The sequence below is a fragment of the Balaenoptera ricei genome, chromosome X, assembly GCF_028023285.1.
Source record: "Balaenoptera ricei isolate mBalRic1 chromosome X, mBalRic1.hap2, whole genome shotgun sequence".
In the NCBI taxonomy this organism is placed as follows: Eukaryota; Metazoa; Chordata; class Mammalia; order Artiodactyla; family Balaenopteridae; genus Balaenoptera; species Balaenoptera ricei.
In genome coordinates, this window is record NC_082660.1 from 101,842,648 (window position 1) to 101,864,532 (window position 21,885).

Below are 21,885 nucleotides of genomic sequence, written 5' to 3' on the forward strand. Positions count from 1 at the left end.
ACTTCTGGGGTTTTGATTAGAGGGGAAGGAATGGACAGGAATGGAATGAAAAAGTACATTCTGTTCTCATCTCAGAATATTCTGGTAACAGAAACCTGCCACCCAGCTCCATTTAGCTTAACTAGAACTCTGCGTCCTCCTATTATATGGGAGGAAAGAACACAGAAAAAGCTGGAATTTTGAAATTTTCAATGACACGAAAGCCACATGGGCTTTGGACAAAGACAAAACGTTCCGCAGGGCAAAGGCCAAAGCTGAGAATTTTTAAGAGGAAATTGAAGTTATCTTCTTTCCCACCCAGACAGAACTCAGGATTCTTATCGTCTAGGGCTGTGGCTTCAACCAGTGTTCTCTCAGTGAGACTTCATGGCGTCTCCTAAATATGCAGTCAGCCTCTCAGGAGGACAAAACCCAACCCGGTAATATCTTCCTCTCTAGAAGTGGGACCATTACTCCTTCTCATTGCCACGTGGGCACGTATCCAAGTCAGGGCTCTCTTTAAACGTGTCACTTTAATCTTCCTTATTTACTGTCATTACCTAGGCTCCCCTTCCAGCTCTTGTCATCCCGCTTCTCTTCCATGATGGGGGTGCCAGTCAGGGTGGAAGAATGGGAGAGTAAGCCTGATCCAGCATTGGAAATGGACATCAGAGACTTTGCCGGCCGCATGGATGACAGCTGCTCTGTCTTACTTGGCTCCTTCCGGGAACGCTGCTGGAGTACCTTGATCATGGCATCCTTCTCAATAATCTGGGCATGGAGGGTCTTAATCCTAGGAGCCAAAGACAAAGAACATATAAAACATTGTTGCCACCTCCAGGTTCTGGTCTCACTACCTGCATGGACTTGAGCTTCCGTTATCTTTCTGACTAGGGGGCAGTCTACTTATTTCTGAGTTGTAAGACAAGAGACAGTGTGCAACAGTTTTTAATGCACACCCATATGGGCACAGAGGAACATCCAGGAGTTGTCACTTAAACCTTAGGAAGCCAAAGAAAAGTATCTGTGAAAAGAAGGGCTGTATATGAGAGAGTAAACTGATGTAGTGGGGACCTTAGTGAAGAATCTGAGTCAATGGAAATGATGAGTCAGTCAGTGAGAAGATGAGAACTTCTAAGAATGGGCTACTTCGGCTAATAAGTAAATGATCATGTGCTTGTAAGAGACATCAGATGCCCTGTCTCCGAGTTTGAGTGGATGTTCTTTTACCAAGCACTCTGCTGTACCACAGAGTTGAGGTGCAATGCTAGAAAGAATACCTCAGAGTGCAAATACCAACAATTCAGTTCTGGCAGAGGGCATATGGAAGCAATTTACCAAGGACAATGGGGAAAGCAATGTTACTTGGAATTCCAGAGTTAGTGGGAATGGTCAAGGTAAAGGTCATTGCATCTCAAATCCTAAATAACAGGCTGGCAGGGGTGCAGGGGTCGGGGGGGGCTGCATTATCAGGTTCCCCTGTTGTGAATGAAGATGCTTGCCCTTCCCTACTGACCTATCTGGTCTCCATACCAACTTCTCAGATCCACCAGAGTCCAGATCAACATTTTACCTGCCCTCCATGTCAAGGCAACGCTTGTTGGCCATCAAGATTTCTTCTTCCTCCTTCTGGATGCGAGCTTCTAGAGCTGTGTCATAGCTGGTGTTAGGAGAGTGGCTGATGACTGTTGTGTCCCTGGGAAGGAAAATGGCAGTGATAATGATGGGAGGGCAACAAAATCTCTGTCCTAAGTCAAAAGCCTTAGGCTGGAAAGCCCTACACTGAAATCAAACTTATTAGGAATGGTTGGTTTCTGGGTGACTTACTGATAAGAATCTCCAAGATGGGAAGGTTCAGCTTTCAGAGCTAGAAGAGGTTATTGACAGACATAACTGCAAAAGTCAGTGATGGATTCTATGAGAAGTGCACAGGCTTGCCTTCAGAACTAGAGAGACACCCTCCCAAAACCTCTGGCAGAAAGTCCCTTCAAGTTTGTAGATCATGACCAGGCAATAGGAAGATATTCATATTTCCACTTTATATGATTATTTATATTACATATGAGATATGCCCACTTTATTCTCATGAAAGTCATGAAGGGGAAAAGGCTAGACTTTGAAGGAAGTCAGAGAAAGTACCAAAGAGCTATTGCTACATTCAACAGCAGTAACTCCACCTGAGTGTTTGCTAGAAATGAACTCTAGACATGTCAACAGCCAAGTTCAGGTAGGGCATGGGAGCTGAGTGAGAAGCAGGGCCTTTGAGTCCGTGCCCCTCGATTCCTATCTCCAAGCTATATCTGAAACATTCAAGTGCCGAATCAATGAGTCTCCCCCAACTAAGTGACTAATCTCTTGCCAGAGTCCCAGCTGCATGAGGGACCATCATGTTCCATCTGAAAGTGTCTCAGGCCATTAACTCAAGGGGTAATTAATATGGAGAAAAGTGTGTGTGTGTGTGTATGTGTGTGTGTGTGAGAGAGAGAGAAGAAAAGTGAGGAAAGGAGAGGAGAGGAGAGGAGGGGAAAGGATGTAACCCATGGGCAAGGCTGATGTTTAAACAGCACAAGTCAAAGACATAATGGGAATCCTATACCCTCCTGATAAGTGATGTCATGCATCTTTCTTTAGTTCATTTAGAACTAGTGGTAGAGAAAAGAGGGACGGGAAGAAAGAAAACTGGATCGTATTTGAGTAACTTGGAGGGAAAGAAAACGAGTTTCGGAAGAATGTTGATGTAATTATATTGGTCTTAAAGAAAACCAGACTATAGGCTGAGGAAACAATGAACTGGCACTGCTGCGTTATACTTCCTCTGAGAATGAGGGTCTGTGGGAGAACTCCAGGCATCTTTTCTGCTGGCAGCTGGTTATGTCCTGTTAGCATAGAGATTGTGACCAGTGCAGATGGCTGTGAAGGAGCAGGGGAATGAAGAGGCAGAAAGCTGGTATTAAAGTTGGGGAAGTTTGGTGAGCTTCTGCAAAACTACTGTTCCCCAAAATGCTTGCACCTTATATGCGAGGCGGAAACAATTCATTTGAATGGTGAAATAATTGGAGAACAAGAAGGGAAAGGACCACAGTGGCTTTCATCATTTGCTAAATTCAAAATATTTTAGTATCTCGGAATTCTACACTTGCTCTAGTGCAGTTCACTTGCTTGTAGTCCTACTGGGAATGGCCCCTGTGTTCCAAAGTACCCAAGAGGAAGCAGCATTGTGTAGTGTTGAGAGCACAGGCCCTGACTATAGGCCACGCCAGGGTCAAGTTCCACTTTCCCTAGTCCTCTGCCACTAACAAACTCTATGAGCTCAGGAATTGGGTTAACTGCTCTAAGCCTCAGGCTCCTTGTTTGCAAAATTGAGATAATAATTATACTTATATCTCATGGGATTTTGGGGGGGATGAAATGAAAGTGTGCATGTAAAACATGCAGTGCCAGGCACAGTAAAAACACTCAACAAGTTATTATTAAGAGAGAAAAGTGTAGGTAGAAAGAGAATAACATGCAAGAGAGTATGAGTTGAATGAATTCCAGCTCTTGGTATGATCCTGGAGGCGATCCCCGAAGTGCAGAGTTCCAATGTGATGGCAGAGGCTTCAGAGCCGGGCCTCTTTTAAAAGTGCATAGTGTCTATGGACACTGGGGACTTGAACGTACGGTTTGTCCCTGGGGGAGCCACTTTCATTGCATAAAAGACCATTCTGGGGACACAGAGCCCTGCCAGCTAATTGATATGGACACTGTGAACTCCTCAGGAATGGAGCCTGAAAATGTGGGGCACTTAGTGAATTCCTACAGAGCTGCCAGGACGGCCTTCGACATCAATCTTCCTTCTAGAAGACTGGGGCTACTGAGCAATGGCTTAAGCAAAAGCAAGCAGGCACAGCATTGGAGGGAGCAACTTGACCTGCTAACTTCCAATACTCTGAGCCTACCCTTAAGCACATCAGTAGAGAGATGCTGGGCTTGAAATGACAACCTACAGACCCCAAACCGCATATCCCTGAATTACTATCCTGCACCTCAAATTCTTAAGGAAATGGTTTCTGGCAACTATTCCTCCAGTCATCTTCTCTCTCCTTCCTCTGATGAAGTTATCCCCGTCACATTACTTACATTGCTTTCTAGAATGTCACCCATGACCTCCTCCTAATTAAAACATCTAGCGGCCTTTTAAACTTCAAGGCCATCTTTTTCCTATCGGTAGCACCCTTTTGTTTATTTAAAATGGGAACTCAACCATGAGTGGAGCACTGCGTTTGAAGTTCCTGGGAGGCTGGAGAGTGGATGGACGTGGGTAAGACTAGTCCCCGACTGTAGGGAACTTGCAAGGGGAGGGGAAAAAAGTAAATAATTAACTATTACGGAAATGAGTTTGGACTTTATTCCAATAGGCACTGAAGCTTATTAGAGCTTTTCAAAGGGAATGAAATGATCCAAGCTGTGGTTCAGGAAGACAGCATTATCTCTGCTGAAATGTAATGGACCAGTCAGAAAGGTTATAATCCCAGAAAGAGATATTGAAAACAGGACCCGGCGAAGTGGCAAGGGAAATGGAAACAGGCTACAGGAAGCAGAATTGCTAGAACTTGGAGACTATTGAAATGTGGGTGTTAGGGAGAGGGAAGAATGAATGAGGACTTTGTTGTTTCTAATTCAAATGACTAGGAAAGATGGCATACTGCTCGTTTTCTGTGATAGGAAACCAAGGAAAACTTTTTTTTCTTTTTGGAAAATGCCTATAATGGGTTTTGATTTTAGTTACAGTGGACTTAAAGTGTCTTATGAATAGCCATATAACAATATCCATCCAACAAGTTGCTGAAAATTCTAACTTTAATCTTTAATCTAGAGGTGTCAGAGGTACTATTTGAAGCTATAGTAGAGAACAAGATAACTAAGACAGAAGGTAGAATGAGAAGAAAGCAGAGAACGGAACCTGAGAAAGGCCTCCACAACGCAAGACTAGGTAGACATGTGTCACATGTGTGACCAGTTTCTACCTTCTGCTTTCCCTTCCTTTACTTCCTCCTTTCCCAGATTTACTTTGTCCCAAATAAAAGTGAAACATTGCACATTCAGAGAAAGGTAACAACCTGATTCAGTAAGTGCAAAGAAATAAATTACTGGTTGATCGGGTGTGTTATCTTTTTATCTTTTTGCTGCTATTCAGAAATAAATCACCATTTGTGAGCTGAAACTAAAAATCAGCACTGCCAAATCAGTTCTTCTGAGGTGAACTCCTACTTGGTAGCAATTTCCCTCATCTACATTAAGCATCTGGAGAGGAATCTCTAGGAACACAATAATATGAAGTTATAATATAGGCCATGTTTTTGTGATTATTTATAATAGTCTAAGAAACTAAATAATAAGCCTCAAATAGTAACTCTTGAACAGGTAATATTCCCTATCTCACCATCTTTGAAATCATCCTATCTGGGAGGCAGCAGAGTATATATAGCACTTAAGGTGTCAAAAATGTAGATTTAAGAAGTCCTGGTTCTTCTGCCTCTTAGTAGCTGTGTGATCTTAGGGGAATTATTTAATCTGTCTGTGCCTCAGTTTCCTCATCTGTAGAATGGATACCAGTACTTCTCTCAAAGAATTATTGTGAAGATAAGCAATAATTGTAAAGCGCTTAGAAGCGTACCTTATACAGTAAACACTACATGTGATTTCTTGCATTGACAGCTTTCCCTTTGACAAGAGATGCTTCACAGAATCAAAATGCCAGAATGGGTATAAAACAGATAACCCAATATGTTTTCTCACCTGAGAAAAGACAGATGTCTATTCTTATATTAAAAATCTATATTTTATTATTCACAGTGGCCAAACACTGGAAAAAATCCGAATATCCATCATCAAGTGAATGCATAAACTGTGGTACCTCCATGCTATGGAGCACTACTCAGCAATAAAAAGGAATAAACGATTGATATACGCATTAACTTAGAGCAAGCTCAAAGTAACCATGCTGAGTGAAAGAAATCAAACCAAAAAAGTACATATTATACGGCTCTTTTTATATGACGTTCTAGAAAAGGCAAAATTACAATGACAACAGATGTTGTCTGGGGTCAGGCATGGGAGGAAGGGATCAAGTTAAAGGGGCATAAGGGCACTTTAGAATGTGTCCTCTATCTTGATGGTAGTAGTGGCTACATTATTATATACAATTACCAACATTCACCAGACCAGACACTTAAAATAAGTGGTTTTTAAATATGTGAATAATACTTCAATTGAAAAAATTCTACAACTACCATTGTATGACCCCAGCAACATTTCCTAATTGTGCAACTTATTATTTATGTATGAGCTATTATTTTACAAATATATTAAGTTTGAGATATTTAATATCTCATAAGCAGAATACACAGAAACCGAGCAGGCTGGTACAATGTGGCACTAGATTTAAGGATTTAGGTTGTATAGAGTTAGAAAGCATTTCCTTTCTTCTTTTACTTCTTCCTTTCTCCCTCTTTCTTTTTTCTCCTTTTTTTTCCTTCCTTCATTACTCAAACATATGTTGAGCACTTTCCATCTGCAGCCAATATCCTAGGCACTTAAAAATTATTTTGGGGGGCTTCCCTGGTGGCGCAGTGGTTAAGAATCCGCCTGCCAATGCAGGGGACACGGGTTCGAGCCCTGGTCTGGGAAGATCCCACATGCCGCGGAGCAGCTGGGCCCGTGAGCCACAATTACTGAGCCTGCGCGTCTGGAGCCTGTGCTCCGCAACAAGAGAGGCCGCGATAGTGAGAGGCCCGCGCACCGCGATGAAGAGTGGCCCCCGCTTGCCACAACTGGAGAAAGCCCTCGCACAGGAACTAAGACCTAACACAGCCATAAATAAAAATAAATAAATAAATAAATAAAAATTAAAAAAAAATTATTTTGGAAGAAAATAGAATATAAAGCCTTTACTACAGAAAGGGGTGAAGAGCAGAACCTTGGTCAGTACGTTTAGGGTTGGGAGGAGGGAAAGTGAAATCACTGGACAGAAAAGAAATGGCAAGAAGAGATGTTGGAAGGGAAGGCAGAAGAGCCCACAGGTTCTGAAACAAAGTTTTCTGAATGTTACTTTCCAAATTTGAAATCTCATAAAGAAAGAAAGAAAGGAGGAGAAGGAAACTAATCTCCGTGGCAGAGCATAAGAAGCAAATCTTTGGAAAAATAGTATAATCTTAGCAATAGAAGGGTCTGGAGCAATCACCTAGTCCAATTCTCTCATTTTACAGGAATTCAAATACAATCTCTCAGTCTCTTCTGTGGGTTGTATTAATAGGCATGCAAAAGGTACACAGTCCAGATATGGAATGTTTGTCCGGGGAACTATTACAAAGTGTTCCTATTAGGTGGGAACTGGCCGCTTTTTACCATATTAAGTGATAAGCATGCACATTTTACTGAAAACAGTGATTGCATGGAAACTTTCTACCTGGTGATTTAAAGGAATTCAATTTAAATTAAATCTGTTTTATGGGTGCCAACAGATTCTGGAAAGAAATCTATCTGAAAGGGGATTCTCCCAATATTCAAAACTGAATAACCTCTGAACAAGCACTGGGCACAGGTGTTTTCTTGGGAACCAGCAGCTAAAATTACACTTCATTCTGCTTCTAAGCTGCCTACAAACTTCTCAACCATCTTCCAGCTCAGCTGGGGCTTCTCTGCACTCTATTACTACACTGGCATGGACCGAGCACACCATTCTCAGACAAAAAAAAAAAAAAAAAAAAAGACAGGTAAGCTTAAGCCCATGAGGACCTCAAAATCAAGGCACAGGCAATTTCAATCTGTTTAAGGTTTATAGGGGGTATCTGGAGACGGACAGAGCATGTTAGAGAAACGTAAGATGTCTTCCTGAAGAATTGGGAATAGGTTTACAAACCACCAGTCCAGCTTTTAAGCATTGACCTCCCTCTGATTTGGCATGAGAAGGACTCGAGAATAAATGTATCCACTGCCCCCTCCACACACATATTCCAACCCAAAGTCTGGCAAGTGCTGCCAGACTCTGCCGGCTCACCACATTTAGGAGAATGCTAAAAACAACGCCATGATTTTTAATAACTTTCTGGATAGAGACCTATCTGGGTGCAATATGCTATAGCCTGCCTTAGATACCCAACTCCAGACCATGGCTCTGTCTGTATCTCCAACAATCCACATCATCTCCTGATTTGAATTTAGTTTTTGTTTCTTTCCCAACTGATGATTACAAACAGCAGCGAGACAAACTGGATAAGAGCACTGTGTCCTCCAAAGAGCAATAATAAATGTTTATAATGAGAAAAGGGGAACACATAAAGGGCAAAAAATGAAAACGCCTCCTGCCACTTTCTCTCCCTTACCAAATGGAATGTGACTGCTTACATGTGATGAACTTGGAGGCACAGAGAATGTGGGCTTCAAATATAGACCTTCTCAAAGGGCAGGGATGGATTTATGTTCAGCACAGCCTTTGGCATACCTTGGACAAGCCAGAGCTATCAAATGGCAGTAGCCACTCCTGAGTGACATTTAGTTTCTGAGTGGAATTTCTCTGGAGAAGCTTGCATTCCAGTCCTGGGGCTAAACAAAGAAACCTACACATGTGGCTGAAAGAACCTGAGGCTTTTGGGGAAGGAGGTGTGCGGACGTTCAGTTGATCCCATCTGCAATTGTTCTGGCTCCTGAAGAAAGCTGAACTATGATTCCAGTAAGTTCGTTAGTAATTTTAATTTACAAATCCCAGACCCTCTGCCCCACAGTTGTTCAGTCTCTGCATAACGAGATTGAAAAAAACAAAAACCACACACTTAAGCAGAAACTGAGAAAAAAGAAACAGAACATGATGGGAAAAAAAAACCACTGGAAAATCTATTAATCAGTCACTTTTCTGTTCTCCACACCACCCCTGCCCTTCATTCAGGGCCTCTACCAGCCAGCTACTTACCTCTGAGCAGCTACGGTGGCGGCAGCATCCAGAGCAAAATGTCTCATCACATTCTCCTCTAAATACTTCTGCTCCCACTTAGTCATGTCAGCTTCCAGGGCCAGGATTCTCTCCTCCTTCTCACGAAGGAGCTCCATCAGTGCAGCGGCATTGTATTCTGAAACATTGGTGGGCTGAGAGTTGCCCTGGCGCTGTTGGAAGAGATACCGAGACCCCTGATGTTAATGAGTTAGGACCATAGTGGCTGAGTCCCATCTGAAGAGCCCTTATTTTTGGAAAGGATTACTGCCCAAGTCACTTCAGTTTGGAGTCCGATTCAGAAGCAAGGGGAATTCATAGGCTTTCTACCTCGGGCTTGAGTATGAGACTCTCGATCACGAAAGGAGCCTGCCATGTCAAATGGTCATGCTGCTCAGAAAGTGGGTCAATGGTTTAAAAATCACTAGCCCTGCCGGCCAGCATGGTTCTCCATAGAAACGGAAATGAAAAATCTAGGATTTGGTCTCTGCCTTGCCCCTAAACTTGTTGTGTGACCTTAAGGGAGTTATGCCACCTTTCCTGGGTCTTGATTTTCTCTCATCTAAAAGTGAGGAGATGTATGGCCAAATGATTCTAAAGACCATTTCCAACCCTAAAATGTCCAGGAGTCTATTTGTATAGCGTCTTCACTTCTTATAGGGCCTACTGTTTCTGGGGTTCACATGAAAACAAAAAGTGCAAGATAATAGGCATTAAGGATTTTGCTGCGATAGGAAGCTAAGGAAGCCAACTTCGTCTTTACAATTGGGAGGCGCTCTGCAGTAAGATCAGTTGGGGCAAAAAACCTGAAGATGAGCAAGAGTGTGGTTTTTTGATTCTCATGTCAGACACTGTCTGACAAATAAGCAGTCAGGAGCAATCTCATTTTCTTGACGTTCTCTATACCTGCTGTATTCGGAGGGATTCCAGTTCTCTCTCCAGTCGTGTCCGGAGACGGTGCTCCAGCTGCTCTCGTTTTTCACATGCTGCCTGGAGCTGTACAAGAGCTTGCTGCATCTTTTCCACCTTATCTACGTACACTTGCTTCTTTTTCAGCTGAAAATCCAGGTTGGGAGAATTACAAGATAGAAGGAAAGAGAACAACAGGGTCAGTTATACAGCCCCCAAATCCAGCCCTGTGTTTAGATCTCTTCCTGTCCAGCTCCAGAAAAGCATGAATGGCAAGAATGTCCTTCATGAGTATCGGGCTGCCTTGTATTTACCATACAGAGAATGTCTCAAGGGATAGGAATTAGGAGCTCCTTTTTCATCTCTCCCTCCTTCCCCCTCTCTATGTTTTCCCCAAGTCTATTTCTATCAGTAGAGTCTGTCTTAGATGGCAAGCTCTTAAGATTCCCATTTATGGATGTCCTCACCTCTGCTCTTCTTCACTCTAAACTGTAACATTCTGGGGGAGGGTGTATCTTACTTTGGTCATTATAGTAGGGGAATGCTAAAAAAATAAAAGGGGGGCTCTCCAGGGAGAAGAGTTTCATTCGGAATGGAGAGGAAGCCTACCCACTTTATATAGCTGTCTCCTCTCCAAGTGAGAGAAAAAGGGTGGTCAACTGCTGCACGTAGAGGGAGGCCAGAATTGTCTTTCTGAACTCTACAGTCCTGGTAATTACTCCATGTAATCATCACTGCTCTCGTGGAATGTTTCTGCTCCTCAAAAGTGAAGCTGCTGGGACTCCCCTGGTGGTCCAGTGGTTAAGACTCTGCGCTCCCAATGCGGGGGGCACGGGTTCGATCCCTGGTCAGGGAACTAGATCCCACACGCCGCAACTAATGATCCCGCGTGCCGCAATGAAGATCCCGCATGCCGCAACTAAGACCCGGTATAGCCCAAAAAAAAAAAAAAAAAAAAAAAGAAAGTGAAGCTGCCATGCAATGGTTCATCTTTAGTCTCTTCATTGACCAGCACTGCCCCCACCTCAGTTCTTTATTAAAAGAACACAGGTCACTTGCGATTTCTGCCTCACTCATGAGCCTGAGTTGATAACATTGGACCGTAATCTCTCAACTATCACTCTGGGACCTTTAAAGATATCTAAAGATGCAAACTAATGAATCAAATCTAAGACTAAATGAGATCAAATATGATTCTTCCTCTTTGCAAGCTTATGAACCATAACCAAAAACAAAGGTAGAAGCAGGTTGGGACTAAGAGTTTGAGTTCTTTGTACCCTTCTAACTTCCAAGGCAAATCCCATCATGGTAAATCCCTGACTCCGCTGAAATGAAGGAATGAAGAGAATTTCAGAGCTTTTTAAAGAAGGCGTACATACCCTCAACACCTAAGAAGATAGGGGAAACTGCAGCCTTCCCAAATTGTTAGGAATGAGCAGATGGTGTGTCTTCATACCTATAATACTTGTGCGGGTGCCTCTCTTGCTAATAAAATCAACGCATGGACTCTTTCTAAAGTAGAAGTTCTTCCAAGCTGGTCACATCTGTTATTATTATTTTCGTGAAACCTGCAGTTAGGGATACTCTCATTATTAAGATTTAAATGTGAAAATATTATTGATAACATGGTCCAAAGGAAATTCAAGAATTCAGCTCAACTCTAACTTTCCAACAAATTCCCAAGCCCTTGAGATACCTAGATAGACAGTTGCAATGTAAGAGGTTACCCACTTTACCAGCACTGCCCACAGCCATTTAGCTGGGGCCAGACCAGCAGAACCAACCTGACACCCTCATTGCAGAAACCAGGTAAGACCTTCGTGGTAATGTGTCCAAATCACTGCTCTCTAGAATGTCCAGTCAGATAGCAATGGCATGTGCTAATGGGGAAACTCTCCTTGTCTTATAACTGCTCTCTCTCCAAATTAGAATTGCTGAACTTTCTCTAGGTGGAAGAAAACTTGTATTTTCCTACCAGACTTGCATTATGCCTTGCCTAGGTGACAGGGAAAACTTTAAAAATTCGTGCTACACTTCTTGACATTTGCTTTCATTCCAAGGCCTAGTTCAATCTAGCCTTGTAAACCAGTTGAGATGAGTTATAAGTCTAAATGTTTTTATCCATTAGACCTTTCCCTAGGAAATAAAAGAAATTCTCATCCTCTCCATAAGCTTAAACCTTTCTTTCCTGGGATATGCGACTATTTGTAATAACACTGACTAGGGCAGTCAAGACCTTTAGGCCATGGATGCCGCTGCCTTCCTATTTGCTAAGCTTTTGAATAATTGGAGAGCAGGAAATATCCTCTATCCTTTGCCTTCTGGGTTCTATAATCCTGATGAGCTATTTAAAGTTGAATGCATTTATTTGTGAATCGCTCTGAAAACCCTAGGGGAGCAGTACAATGTTAATGCAGAGAGTGTTAACTATAATTACTGAGGCTTACAGCAGTTATACTTAAAGGCAATTAAAGTTAGATAGTATGCAGTTCTTGCCTTGATGGTAAAGTACTGCAATGTAAGCTCAGAGAACTGAAAAATAAGCAGTCAGGACTAGGTGTATTTCTCTATGCCCTGCCTTTCTTGAGAAAGGAATCCTCAATGTCTTAGCTAAGGAATCCCCAGCAGTGGAAGTCACTGAGCCAACTGTCTGGAAGGGAAAAGCAATAAAGGCCCAGAGAGTTTTCTGAGTTGGCTGAAGATAGTGACACAAGTCAGACAACTTCCACAAACCAGGCCAAGGAAAATCCCATTATGCTTTGCCACTGGGATGATTTTCCACAAGGTACCAGGACCTCTATTGTTGGCATAATTCTTCTACTTCCTTTTTTTTTGCATATCTTTTTTTTTTATTGTGCAAAGTGCCAATCTATTATGTCAGCAGATCCAAATAACAATCTAGTAATATGGAAAATCAAAGACATTTGCAGATATTAAAACCAAGAGTCACAGACATTAAAGTCCCCAAAATAACTATTTTAATAAGAGAGAAAATTTTACAACATAATATCCAAATCCCTAGGAATTTTTCCAGATAATTTCAAAATTCTCCAAACCCTTTGCCTATCATAGTTTTCTCTGAGGAAAACTTTTACATCTTCCCTAACGAATCTCTTAACTTTACGGCCAATTATGAAATCACAATACCCATATACAGGACCAAGAAAAAGTGCAGCTCAGCCATAAACACCAAGATCACCTAGTAAATGCTTAATACCTAGGTAATTTAGGGTACAAAAGGACAACTGTTGGATGCTACCAGTGCAAGACCCTATAAAGATGCAATCCACAAAGTCAGCTATCTTCTAAGTTACATATTCTATGTTTTCTAGATCTCATCTATACATAGAAAGGAACAAAGGTCTATGCGGCTTATTAACTCCTCTACTATCCTGAACTTTATATGCTTTACTTTTTCCTTCATTATGGTAAATCCCCTTTTCTGCCTCTCTTCTATAAACTTATCTCCTGTGCTAAGCTCCTCAAATGTTACCTCAGTAATTAAGACATCCTAGATCCCCAACTTCACCTTTCAATGCCATCAGAAATGTCAATGGTTCCTTCTAGGTAAAGAGAGAGGCCATACAGTAAAATGGCTAAGGTCATGAGCTCTGGCCTCAGGCTACCCCAGTCCAAATGTTGGCTCTCCCACTTACTAGGTATGCAACCTGAGGAAAGCTACTTAATCTCCCTGAACTTCCCTTCACTCATTCATACATAACATAGAGATGATGATAATTTGATATACCTCTAAAAGGAGCAAATGAGATAACAAATGAAGTGCTTAGTAGAGTGTCCGGCACAAAAAGTACACAGAGTTGTTTTTCTTTTTTAAAGAAAAAGTTAATCCCAATTCACACATACTCTAGTCCTCTCAACTTTGAACATTCATTCCAGATAGCCTTGACGTGGTTCTCATTATCTCAATAACTCTAACACATCAATCAAGACATTAAAAACACAGCCATTTTTTCCCCAGGAAGACATGTAACACTAGGCCTCAAACCCTTCATGCAACAGAGCTTCAGATATCTTTATAGGGCGAGGCCTTTCATTGGAGATACAATTAGAAGAGAGTACTGAGTAGCTGCAAGGACACCATATTCTCTCAAAATGACACGATTTAGAGGGCACCTCCACTTTGTGAGAGATATTTTACCTATAGTCAAAGGTACTGTTTAACTAAAGACACTTAGGCAGAGCTCATTCCCTGCCACACACACGCACACACACGCATGCACACACCAGGAATTTCTATTTGACAGCAAATTGAAAGGTAAAGGAACAAGGTGGCAATCAGGAGACTTGGGTTCTAGGCCTAGCTCTGTTTTCAGTAGTAATTTGCTTCCCTGTTCTCAGCCTCAGAGTCCCCATTTGTAAAAAAAAAAAAAAAATGCGGGGGGTTTTGGGGGGTCAGCAAACCAAAATGGTCAGCAGTGGGCCAAATCCAGCCATGCCCATTCATTTACGTATTGGCTAGGGCTGCCTTCCTGCCATAATGGCAGAGTTGAGCAGTTGCAGTTGCAAAAGAAACTCTACGGTCCACAAAACTGAAAATATGTACGTACTATCCGGTCCTTTAATAGATAAGGTGCCAGCCCTTGGAGTGATTTTCAAACTGTGTTCCACAGTCCTAGTGTTCTAAGGAGTGCTTCAGAAGCCACTACAATGGGTGAGTTGTATCAAGTGGCTCCTCTTTTATGTGTTTTACAATGAGGGTTCTACATAAAACTTAATTTCAAAAAAAAGACTGTTACATCTTTGAAGATACATATGAATATCCAGTTGACCCTTGAACAGCATGGGGGTTAGGGGTGCTGACCCTCCCTGCAGTCGAAAATCCATGTGTAACTTTATAGTCAGCCCTCCGTATATGCGGTTCCTCCATATCCACAGTTCCATATCCAGGGATTCAACCAATGGCAGATCGTGTAGTACTATAGTATTTACTACTGAAAATGTCTGCATATAAGTGGATTCACACAGTTCAAACCAGTGTTGTTCAAGGGTCCACTGTATATATGTTCTTGTGCTTTGTCTGTTTGCCCTAAAGAATGGGCTTCCCATCTTACCTCACTCCATCATCTTTTCACACTTGACACTTCCGCATGGTTAAATAACTTTAGGTTCCCGAGGACCCCCTCGTATTTTAGCCCTCATTGCCTCTGGATATGGCATTCTCTCTCTTAGGAACACCTTGCCCACTAGGTTTTAAGAAGTTTAAAAAAAAAAACCAGCAACAGTAGAATAGACAGATGTCCATATAATAGTCTTTCAATTCACAAATATTTTATGAATCTAAGCTTCCCCTTTTCATCTTCAACACTGACCAGTAACTAAGGGAACTGGACAAAATGGGATCCTAGAAATCTGTATAGGCATATTCTTGGAGGTAAAAAAAACCATAAAAGTCCTGCCTTCGTTTGTGTGTATGTACATGTAAGAGACAGATCATATAAGGTGTGTACTCTCCATAGGATCCTAGATGATTTATTTTTCTATGTCTTTAGTGTTCAAGGAAGTGAAAGTTCACTTGAAAAGTTTCTAAAGCCAAGGTAGTGGTTCTGGTGTAGAGACGAGTACCCACAGATCTCCAGAAGAAGCCAGAACCAAATTCCCTCTAGATACTCAGTGAATGGGGGAACTCATTCCATCCATTTAAATTTTCTTACCAAATGCCAATTTTCAAAAACCTGTCAAAACCCCCCTTCCCTAGCTTTCCCTAAACCTGTGTTCTCCTAACATCGTTCCTTAAATCATTCTTACTTTCTGTCTTGATCTTTTAGACCCACCTTCCCTTCCAATTTCATCCCCATCTCCTGCTATACCCCAAAGGTCCAATCTATGGTAGTTTACTCTTTTACCTCTATACTGATGGTTCTTAACTGGGGGTGATTTTACCCCCAGGGAACATTTAGCAATGTGTGGAGACATTTTTGGTTGTTACATCTGGGGGTAGGTTGCTATTGGCATCTTGTGACTGGAAGCCAGGGGTACTGCTCAACACCCCACCGTGCACAGGGCAGCCTCCTCCATCACTATCACCAAAGAATTATCTGGCCCCAAATGTCAATAATGCTGAGGTTGAGAAACCTTGCTCTCCACTTCAGCACTACTGGAGATTTCCTTCATGCCACAATTCTCACAACTGCTTATATTCATATTTTAATGTTATTATGCTCTCTTTAGTCACAGACCCCTAGCTGAGGGCAAGATTTCTCACTCTGACACAATGTGCCCCAGACTGCTTTCATCTTTATCCAAAATGATATCCCTTCAATAGTTCAGCCATTATAAACATTTATCCTGTTTTTCCAGTCTCCAAATCTTGGAATTATCGTCCTTTCTTCCCTCTTTCCTTTGACCACCATATCCAATCTGTCACTATATCTTAATTTTAAATAACATCTCTCATATTCTTTCATTTCCTTATATTTTCATAGCCTACATAGTTTAAGTCCTTATTTCACAACTAAATAATTAGAATAATAACCTAATAGATCTTCTTACTGTGTTGCCCTCTCCCATCTACACACAAGCACATATGCACAGATGAATACACACACACACACACGCACAATCAGTCCATCTGACATACAATTGCTATAACAGACTTGCTCAAGTAGAACATTATGGCACTGTCTTATTTAAGAACAAGAGCAATCTACTGCTAGCACATCCATTGAACTACTATTGATTAGGTACCTACTATATATCGAAGGCAACTTTACACCTCCTCTCACTTCTTTAGACCACAGCTATTCTTTCTCATCCATATTTTAAACCACTTGGTATTTTTCAATTCACTCCCTGATCTACTGTCTCATTGTCCCCTGTCTGTCCTAGATATGCCTCTTAGAAATGCCTTTATCAATGTTCTAGGCTCCTACTGCCTTACAATTCTACCAGGCCTACTATGCAAATGATCAACCTTTGTATTAGTCTGATCATTTCTTCATCCTTCCTCACCATATCAGTAAACTCTCTAGGAGTTCTTCCTGAATAATCTTACCTGACCTTGATCGCTGCTTTTCCCTAGAGCCTCTTATAATGTGCACTCTATTAGCAGTCATTTTATAAGATTTTGTTCAAGTGTGGATTCATTCATTCATTCATTCAACAGATATTTACTGAATGTTTATCACACACCAGGCCCTATTCTACATCTGAGAGCAGTAGTGATGCAATGGGAGGCAAGACAAAGTCTCTGCCCCATTGGAGGGCAGTATCCCATAAGCCACTTAAGGGTAGGGCCCTCTATTTTCCTTCATATCTCTCTTAAGTTCTAGATCTAGTTCATTTTTCACTACACTCTTGGTGACCAGTTAATATTAAATAACTGTCAAATACAAAAACAAAGATGAGCAAAGCATAGCTTAGCTATAACACTGAAAATATAAAAATAATAAACATACACATTCATAAATGTATTCACTTTGCTTGGAAAGTCAAGATAAGGGTTTCAGATCATTCCTATTAAGAGATAAGTTTTTAAAGGGGAGTCATAAAATTGGGAGGAAGAACAGCAGGAAGGCAACCTATTGAAGAATAGAGCAAATACTCTTGAGCTCAATCAATCATGTTTTTCCATTGCACTTCTGCAATAATTTGAACCCATTCCCAAGCATTTGGCAGATCTCTTAACCCCCTTCTGACTCAGGAAAATCTGATCCCTGCAAATGAATACCACGTGATGGCATCTCTTCCCTCCTTCCAACAACTGCAGATGTCTTTCAAATTTATTTTTTCAAGGATGGCTATATACAAAATTACCTCTAGGGCCCCTAAAGCTACCCATTTGTCTCAGCCATTTGTAAGGAAGTGATTTAATCATCAACCTTCTCCATTTATTCACTGGTGGACAAAGCATAGTATGGGATATTTTGGAATTAAGAGATCTGGGTTTTCTTCTAGATGTATTACTAACTGTATAAACTGTCTGCACTTTAATTTCCTACTCTACTGAAACTTCCAAGCTTTATAGTGGGGATGTAGTAAGTATTTGGAAATATTTTTGAAAGGTTAAAAATACATGGTAGGAATGAATAGGCAGAACACAGAGGATTTTTAGCACAGTGAAAATATTCTGTATGATACCATAATGATGGATACATATAATTACATACATTTACCAAACCCACAGAATGTATACTACCAAGAGTGAACCCTAATATGCACTACAGACTTCGGGTGATTATGTGTCAATGTAGGTTCATCAGCTGTAACAAATGTAACCCTCTGGTGGGGGAAGGTGATAACAGGGGAGCATGGGTAATGCTGTACATATGTGGCAGCAATGAGTATATAGGGAAGTCTCTGTACCTGTCCCTCAATTTTGCTGTGAACATAAAACTGCCCTAAAAAAGTAAAGTCTTAATAAATAATAAAAAATATAATATGGATAGAGGGGGTGGGCTACTATTATTAGGTAGATGAACACCAATATATACACACACTCTGATGACTAAAGGACATTGAGACTAATAATACAGAACTAAGTCCAGTGTCACAGAGGCCATCCTTCATTATGTCTGATTTTCATCTTCCCTTCTATCACCCAGAACTCCAAACACTCATGGTGTCACAAATGTCACAACCGAAGTGTACTTTCTTTGCTCCTCTCCTTCATACAACTAAGTTATATGTTACTCCACGAGCCTTCAGTGATTTCCATTTGATCTTATTTAGCCTTGCCCAGGAGCCCATGGCTCCAAGTAAGAGTTCCCTCTGAAGCAATTTGGTAACACTACCCTGGTATTAGCAAGTTGCCTGTGTCCATTGCCAAGAAGCTGTGGTCCACTGGTAGATATTAAAAGAATTGAAGAGTAAAAAAAAAACCACGCCTAGAAACTTGCTACCAAGGGAATGGAGTTCATTCTCTTAAGGAGGCTAAAGAAAAATACACAAGACTTTCAATTTGGGAATTTCAAAAGCCAAAATCATAGGAAAAACTGAGAAAATCAAGCTTTGAGAAGTAGCTCCACCTCTATTGGGGGTGGGGAACATAATTTCTTATACTGAGTGGAGCAATACCTACTTCAAAGAAAATATGCTGCCATAAATATGGGAAAAGTCATCCTTAGATGAAATGCCCTTCAAATAAGTCAACAGAACACTCTGGAAGATTTCTGGGTAGATATGTATTTTATCTGAATTCCTATCAATACTCTCAATGCACACATAATTCATACCGTCAGATCTTCTATCACATTTATAATCCATCATAACTATTGTATGAGTTTTACCTATACCAACAAAATCCTACTGTTTGAGGATTATTTTGGATTAGACATATAAATGTCTATGCCTAGGACATCTTCCTCTAATATTGGGAAAGAAGGAGACTAGTTACGGTGCTGTGTGGATAGGTGTGATAGCAGAAAATGATGTATCTCTAAAACCAAAGAGACAAATCAAATAAATGGCAAGAGATCTAGAAATAAGAGAAAGTATGAATCATGAAGAATAATGGTGGAAATGAAGAGAAACAATATGAATTTAGTTTTGGAGAATTGAGAGGAGTGGCAAAATGACTCTGGAAAATGCACCTCCACTAAGAGTTTTCACTGCAATGTCTAAATGTCTGCACCAGACATTGCAGTTGAGAAAAGGTTAACACTTGGGTCCTTTTTTTCCCCTGAATCTCTGTGGCTGTCAATCTAGCCTAAAGCCAAAGAACAAGGCTCGCTGGCTCTTTCTGCCAGCCCTCCCACATTCCGCTCTATCCCCTCCTATGCACTCTGCTCAGTAAGCAGCCCACCCGCAGCATCTTCCCTCTTTGATCTTGCCAGGGCCTTTTTCCCACCATCCCTGAAACAATTACCCAAGCAGTGGCTCGGCTCTGGATCATCATAAGACAGCAGCCGGCCAGAAGCCTGGGCTGCCTTGAGCCTTGTGAGTGGATATGCCAGGCATCTGTCAAAACTCTCCAGTGAGGTCAGATTAGTGGGGGGCAGAGGGAGGTCTCTTTGAATGGGAGAATACCATGGTTGCTGTAGCACACAGAATTCTTTTGACTTGGAGTTTAATGAACCTCCACTTCAACAGGACCTACGTGTCCCGAAAGATAAGGGCAGGGATGGAAAGGCACCATTTACGCCAGCCAGCTGCCTGCTGCATAAGCTGTAGATTGGTGGCAAGACCTGGATTATAGTGAATCACCAAAAAACAGGTCTGCTCTTTAGAGTGCTTTCCCCTTCCCGGCAAGATACCGTATCCCTCGATGTCAGCAGAGCAGGGTCCGTGAGAGAATCTGTGCTGAACTTGGAAGAGGAAGGAAGTTGTGATTGCAGGAGAAAGTTCTCTGTAAGCCTGAGGCACCATTTCTGTATAGAGCTTAGAGCACAGTGAATGTTGAGTGTCATGGGCAAAAGACTTAATAAGATTAGAAAGATGGAATGGATTTTAGTGAAAGTATCTAAATGAGGACATTGTATAGAGAAAGACATAAATATATGCAAGAGTCTTCAGACCATTAAAGTAGTCATAATCGTTCCCTAACCATCTTTTTTTTTAAATTGAGATATAAATGACTTGTAACATTACATGAGTTTCGGGTGTACAACATAATGAGTCAATATATGTGTCAACCTGACCATCTTGATGCAACGCAAAATAGTTAAACCTGAGTGGCCTTGCACTTAGTAGGCTAAGAAAATACTCCCTAGAAAAAAGGCTTAATTTGGGAAAGTTCCCCTAATTCTCATTTGCTAAGTAGACTAGAGAGGTTTTCCCTAGAAGAACTTCTAAGGAAAATGCATGGTGCCATTTGTAAGCCATAACTAAATTATCTGTTTCTATGAGACATAGGCAGGCATCTGACATATCACTCTGCCTTCCAACATGACCTGACTTGAGCCATCTCCAACAGATAGAGGGATATATTTTCTATTTGTGAATACTCTTACTGATTTAGAAATGCTCACTAATTTTGTGAAGGAATCACAATGAAGAATCCTTACTAGATTAGTTCCAGGGCTAACCTACTCACCTTAAGTACCTCCTAAATGTTCTGCACTTAAAAATTTTACCCCAGGAAAAATGAGACCTAGTGGGGGTTGAGTCACAGCAAAAAAGCAAAACTTCAGTTATCAATTCCTGTCTTTGAAGATAAGGGAAAGGAATGTTTTCCTTTGAATATTATGGAGGAGATAGGACAAATACCACCCAGGAGCAGACTCAGCTCTGATAGGCTACTAAAATGAAAAGGAAAATAGGACCATCAAAGGTTCCGCCTCCTTTAGCAACAGCAGCTCAGAATTTCCCAACAACTAGACTCCGTGCAAAAGAAAAGGTTGGATGAGGACTAAAAAATTAACAATAATTGATGAGTTCATGTGAGATATCTCTGACCACTAGATGCCATCATTCAATCCTAGCCCAATATTTAGAGCTTCTTCTTTAAATTGTAAATCTACATATTTTGGAGCAGGGCCTTGGAAAATGACTAAAAATCTCTGGAACAAATTCCCAGAAAAGCCTCAGAAGTCTGAAGCCAGAAATATATGTCAGGCAACTGTTTCAGTGAGGGCTGCCCGGTGGGAACTACAGACTAACTGGTTGTTAATCATGGAAATAGTAATACCACTGAGCCCTCAGACACTGCAAACCAAGATGGTTGCAGAATCTTTGTATCCATTTATCTCCAACTGGATGGGCACCCTTCCAGGAGGGGCAGTGGGGCTGTATATATACCCCAATCTCAAAGCAGTCCAGACAAGCTTCTCATAGTCTGTTGAAAAACAGGGGTCCAATGGGTAAAGCAATTTCTTTTCAAATTAAAAGATGCAGAGGTTACTAAATCTGAACAGGCGCCCACATTTTCTTTTTGGGAGTGGAACCAAAGGATGATTCAGACGGGGAGACAGGCAGCAGGGTCTAGGGAATGAAGAGTCATGAGATTCCAGTTTTATTCCTGGCTCTGCCCAAGACTTGCCATGTGACCACCAGCAAACTACTTCTCAGCGGGTCTCTCAGTTTTCCCTTCTCTAAAAGAATACAGTCTTATCCCCGGTCCTGTAATTTACTCTGTC

General features: G+C 41.4%; 1 protein-coding gene across 2 annotated transcripts in view; it reads right to left on the reverse strand.

Annotated features, from left to right (window-relative positions):
• AMOT (angiomotin) overlaps positions 1-21,885 on the reverse strand; it is a 60,283-nt gene that overhangs the window by 3,147 nt on the left and 35,251 nt on the right. For both annotated transcript variants that reach the window (XM_059910720.1, XM_059910721.1), the window contains exons 9-12: positions 9,851-10,000; positions 8,927-9,117; positions 1,553-1,675; positions 540-772 (exon numbers count right to left, since the gene is read on the reverse strand). In XM_059910720.1, the coding sequence (XP_059766703.1) occupies positions 540-772; positions 1,553-1,675; positions 8,927-9,117; positions 9,851-10,000 (697 nt within the window). The remainder of the gene's footprint in view (positions 1-539; positions 773-1,552; positions 1,676-8,926; positions 9,118-9,850; positions 10,001-21,885) is intronic.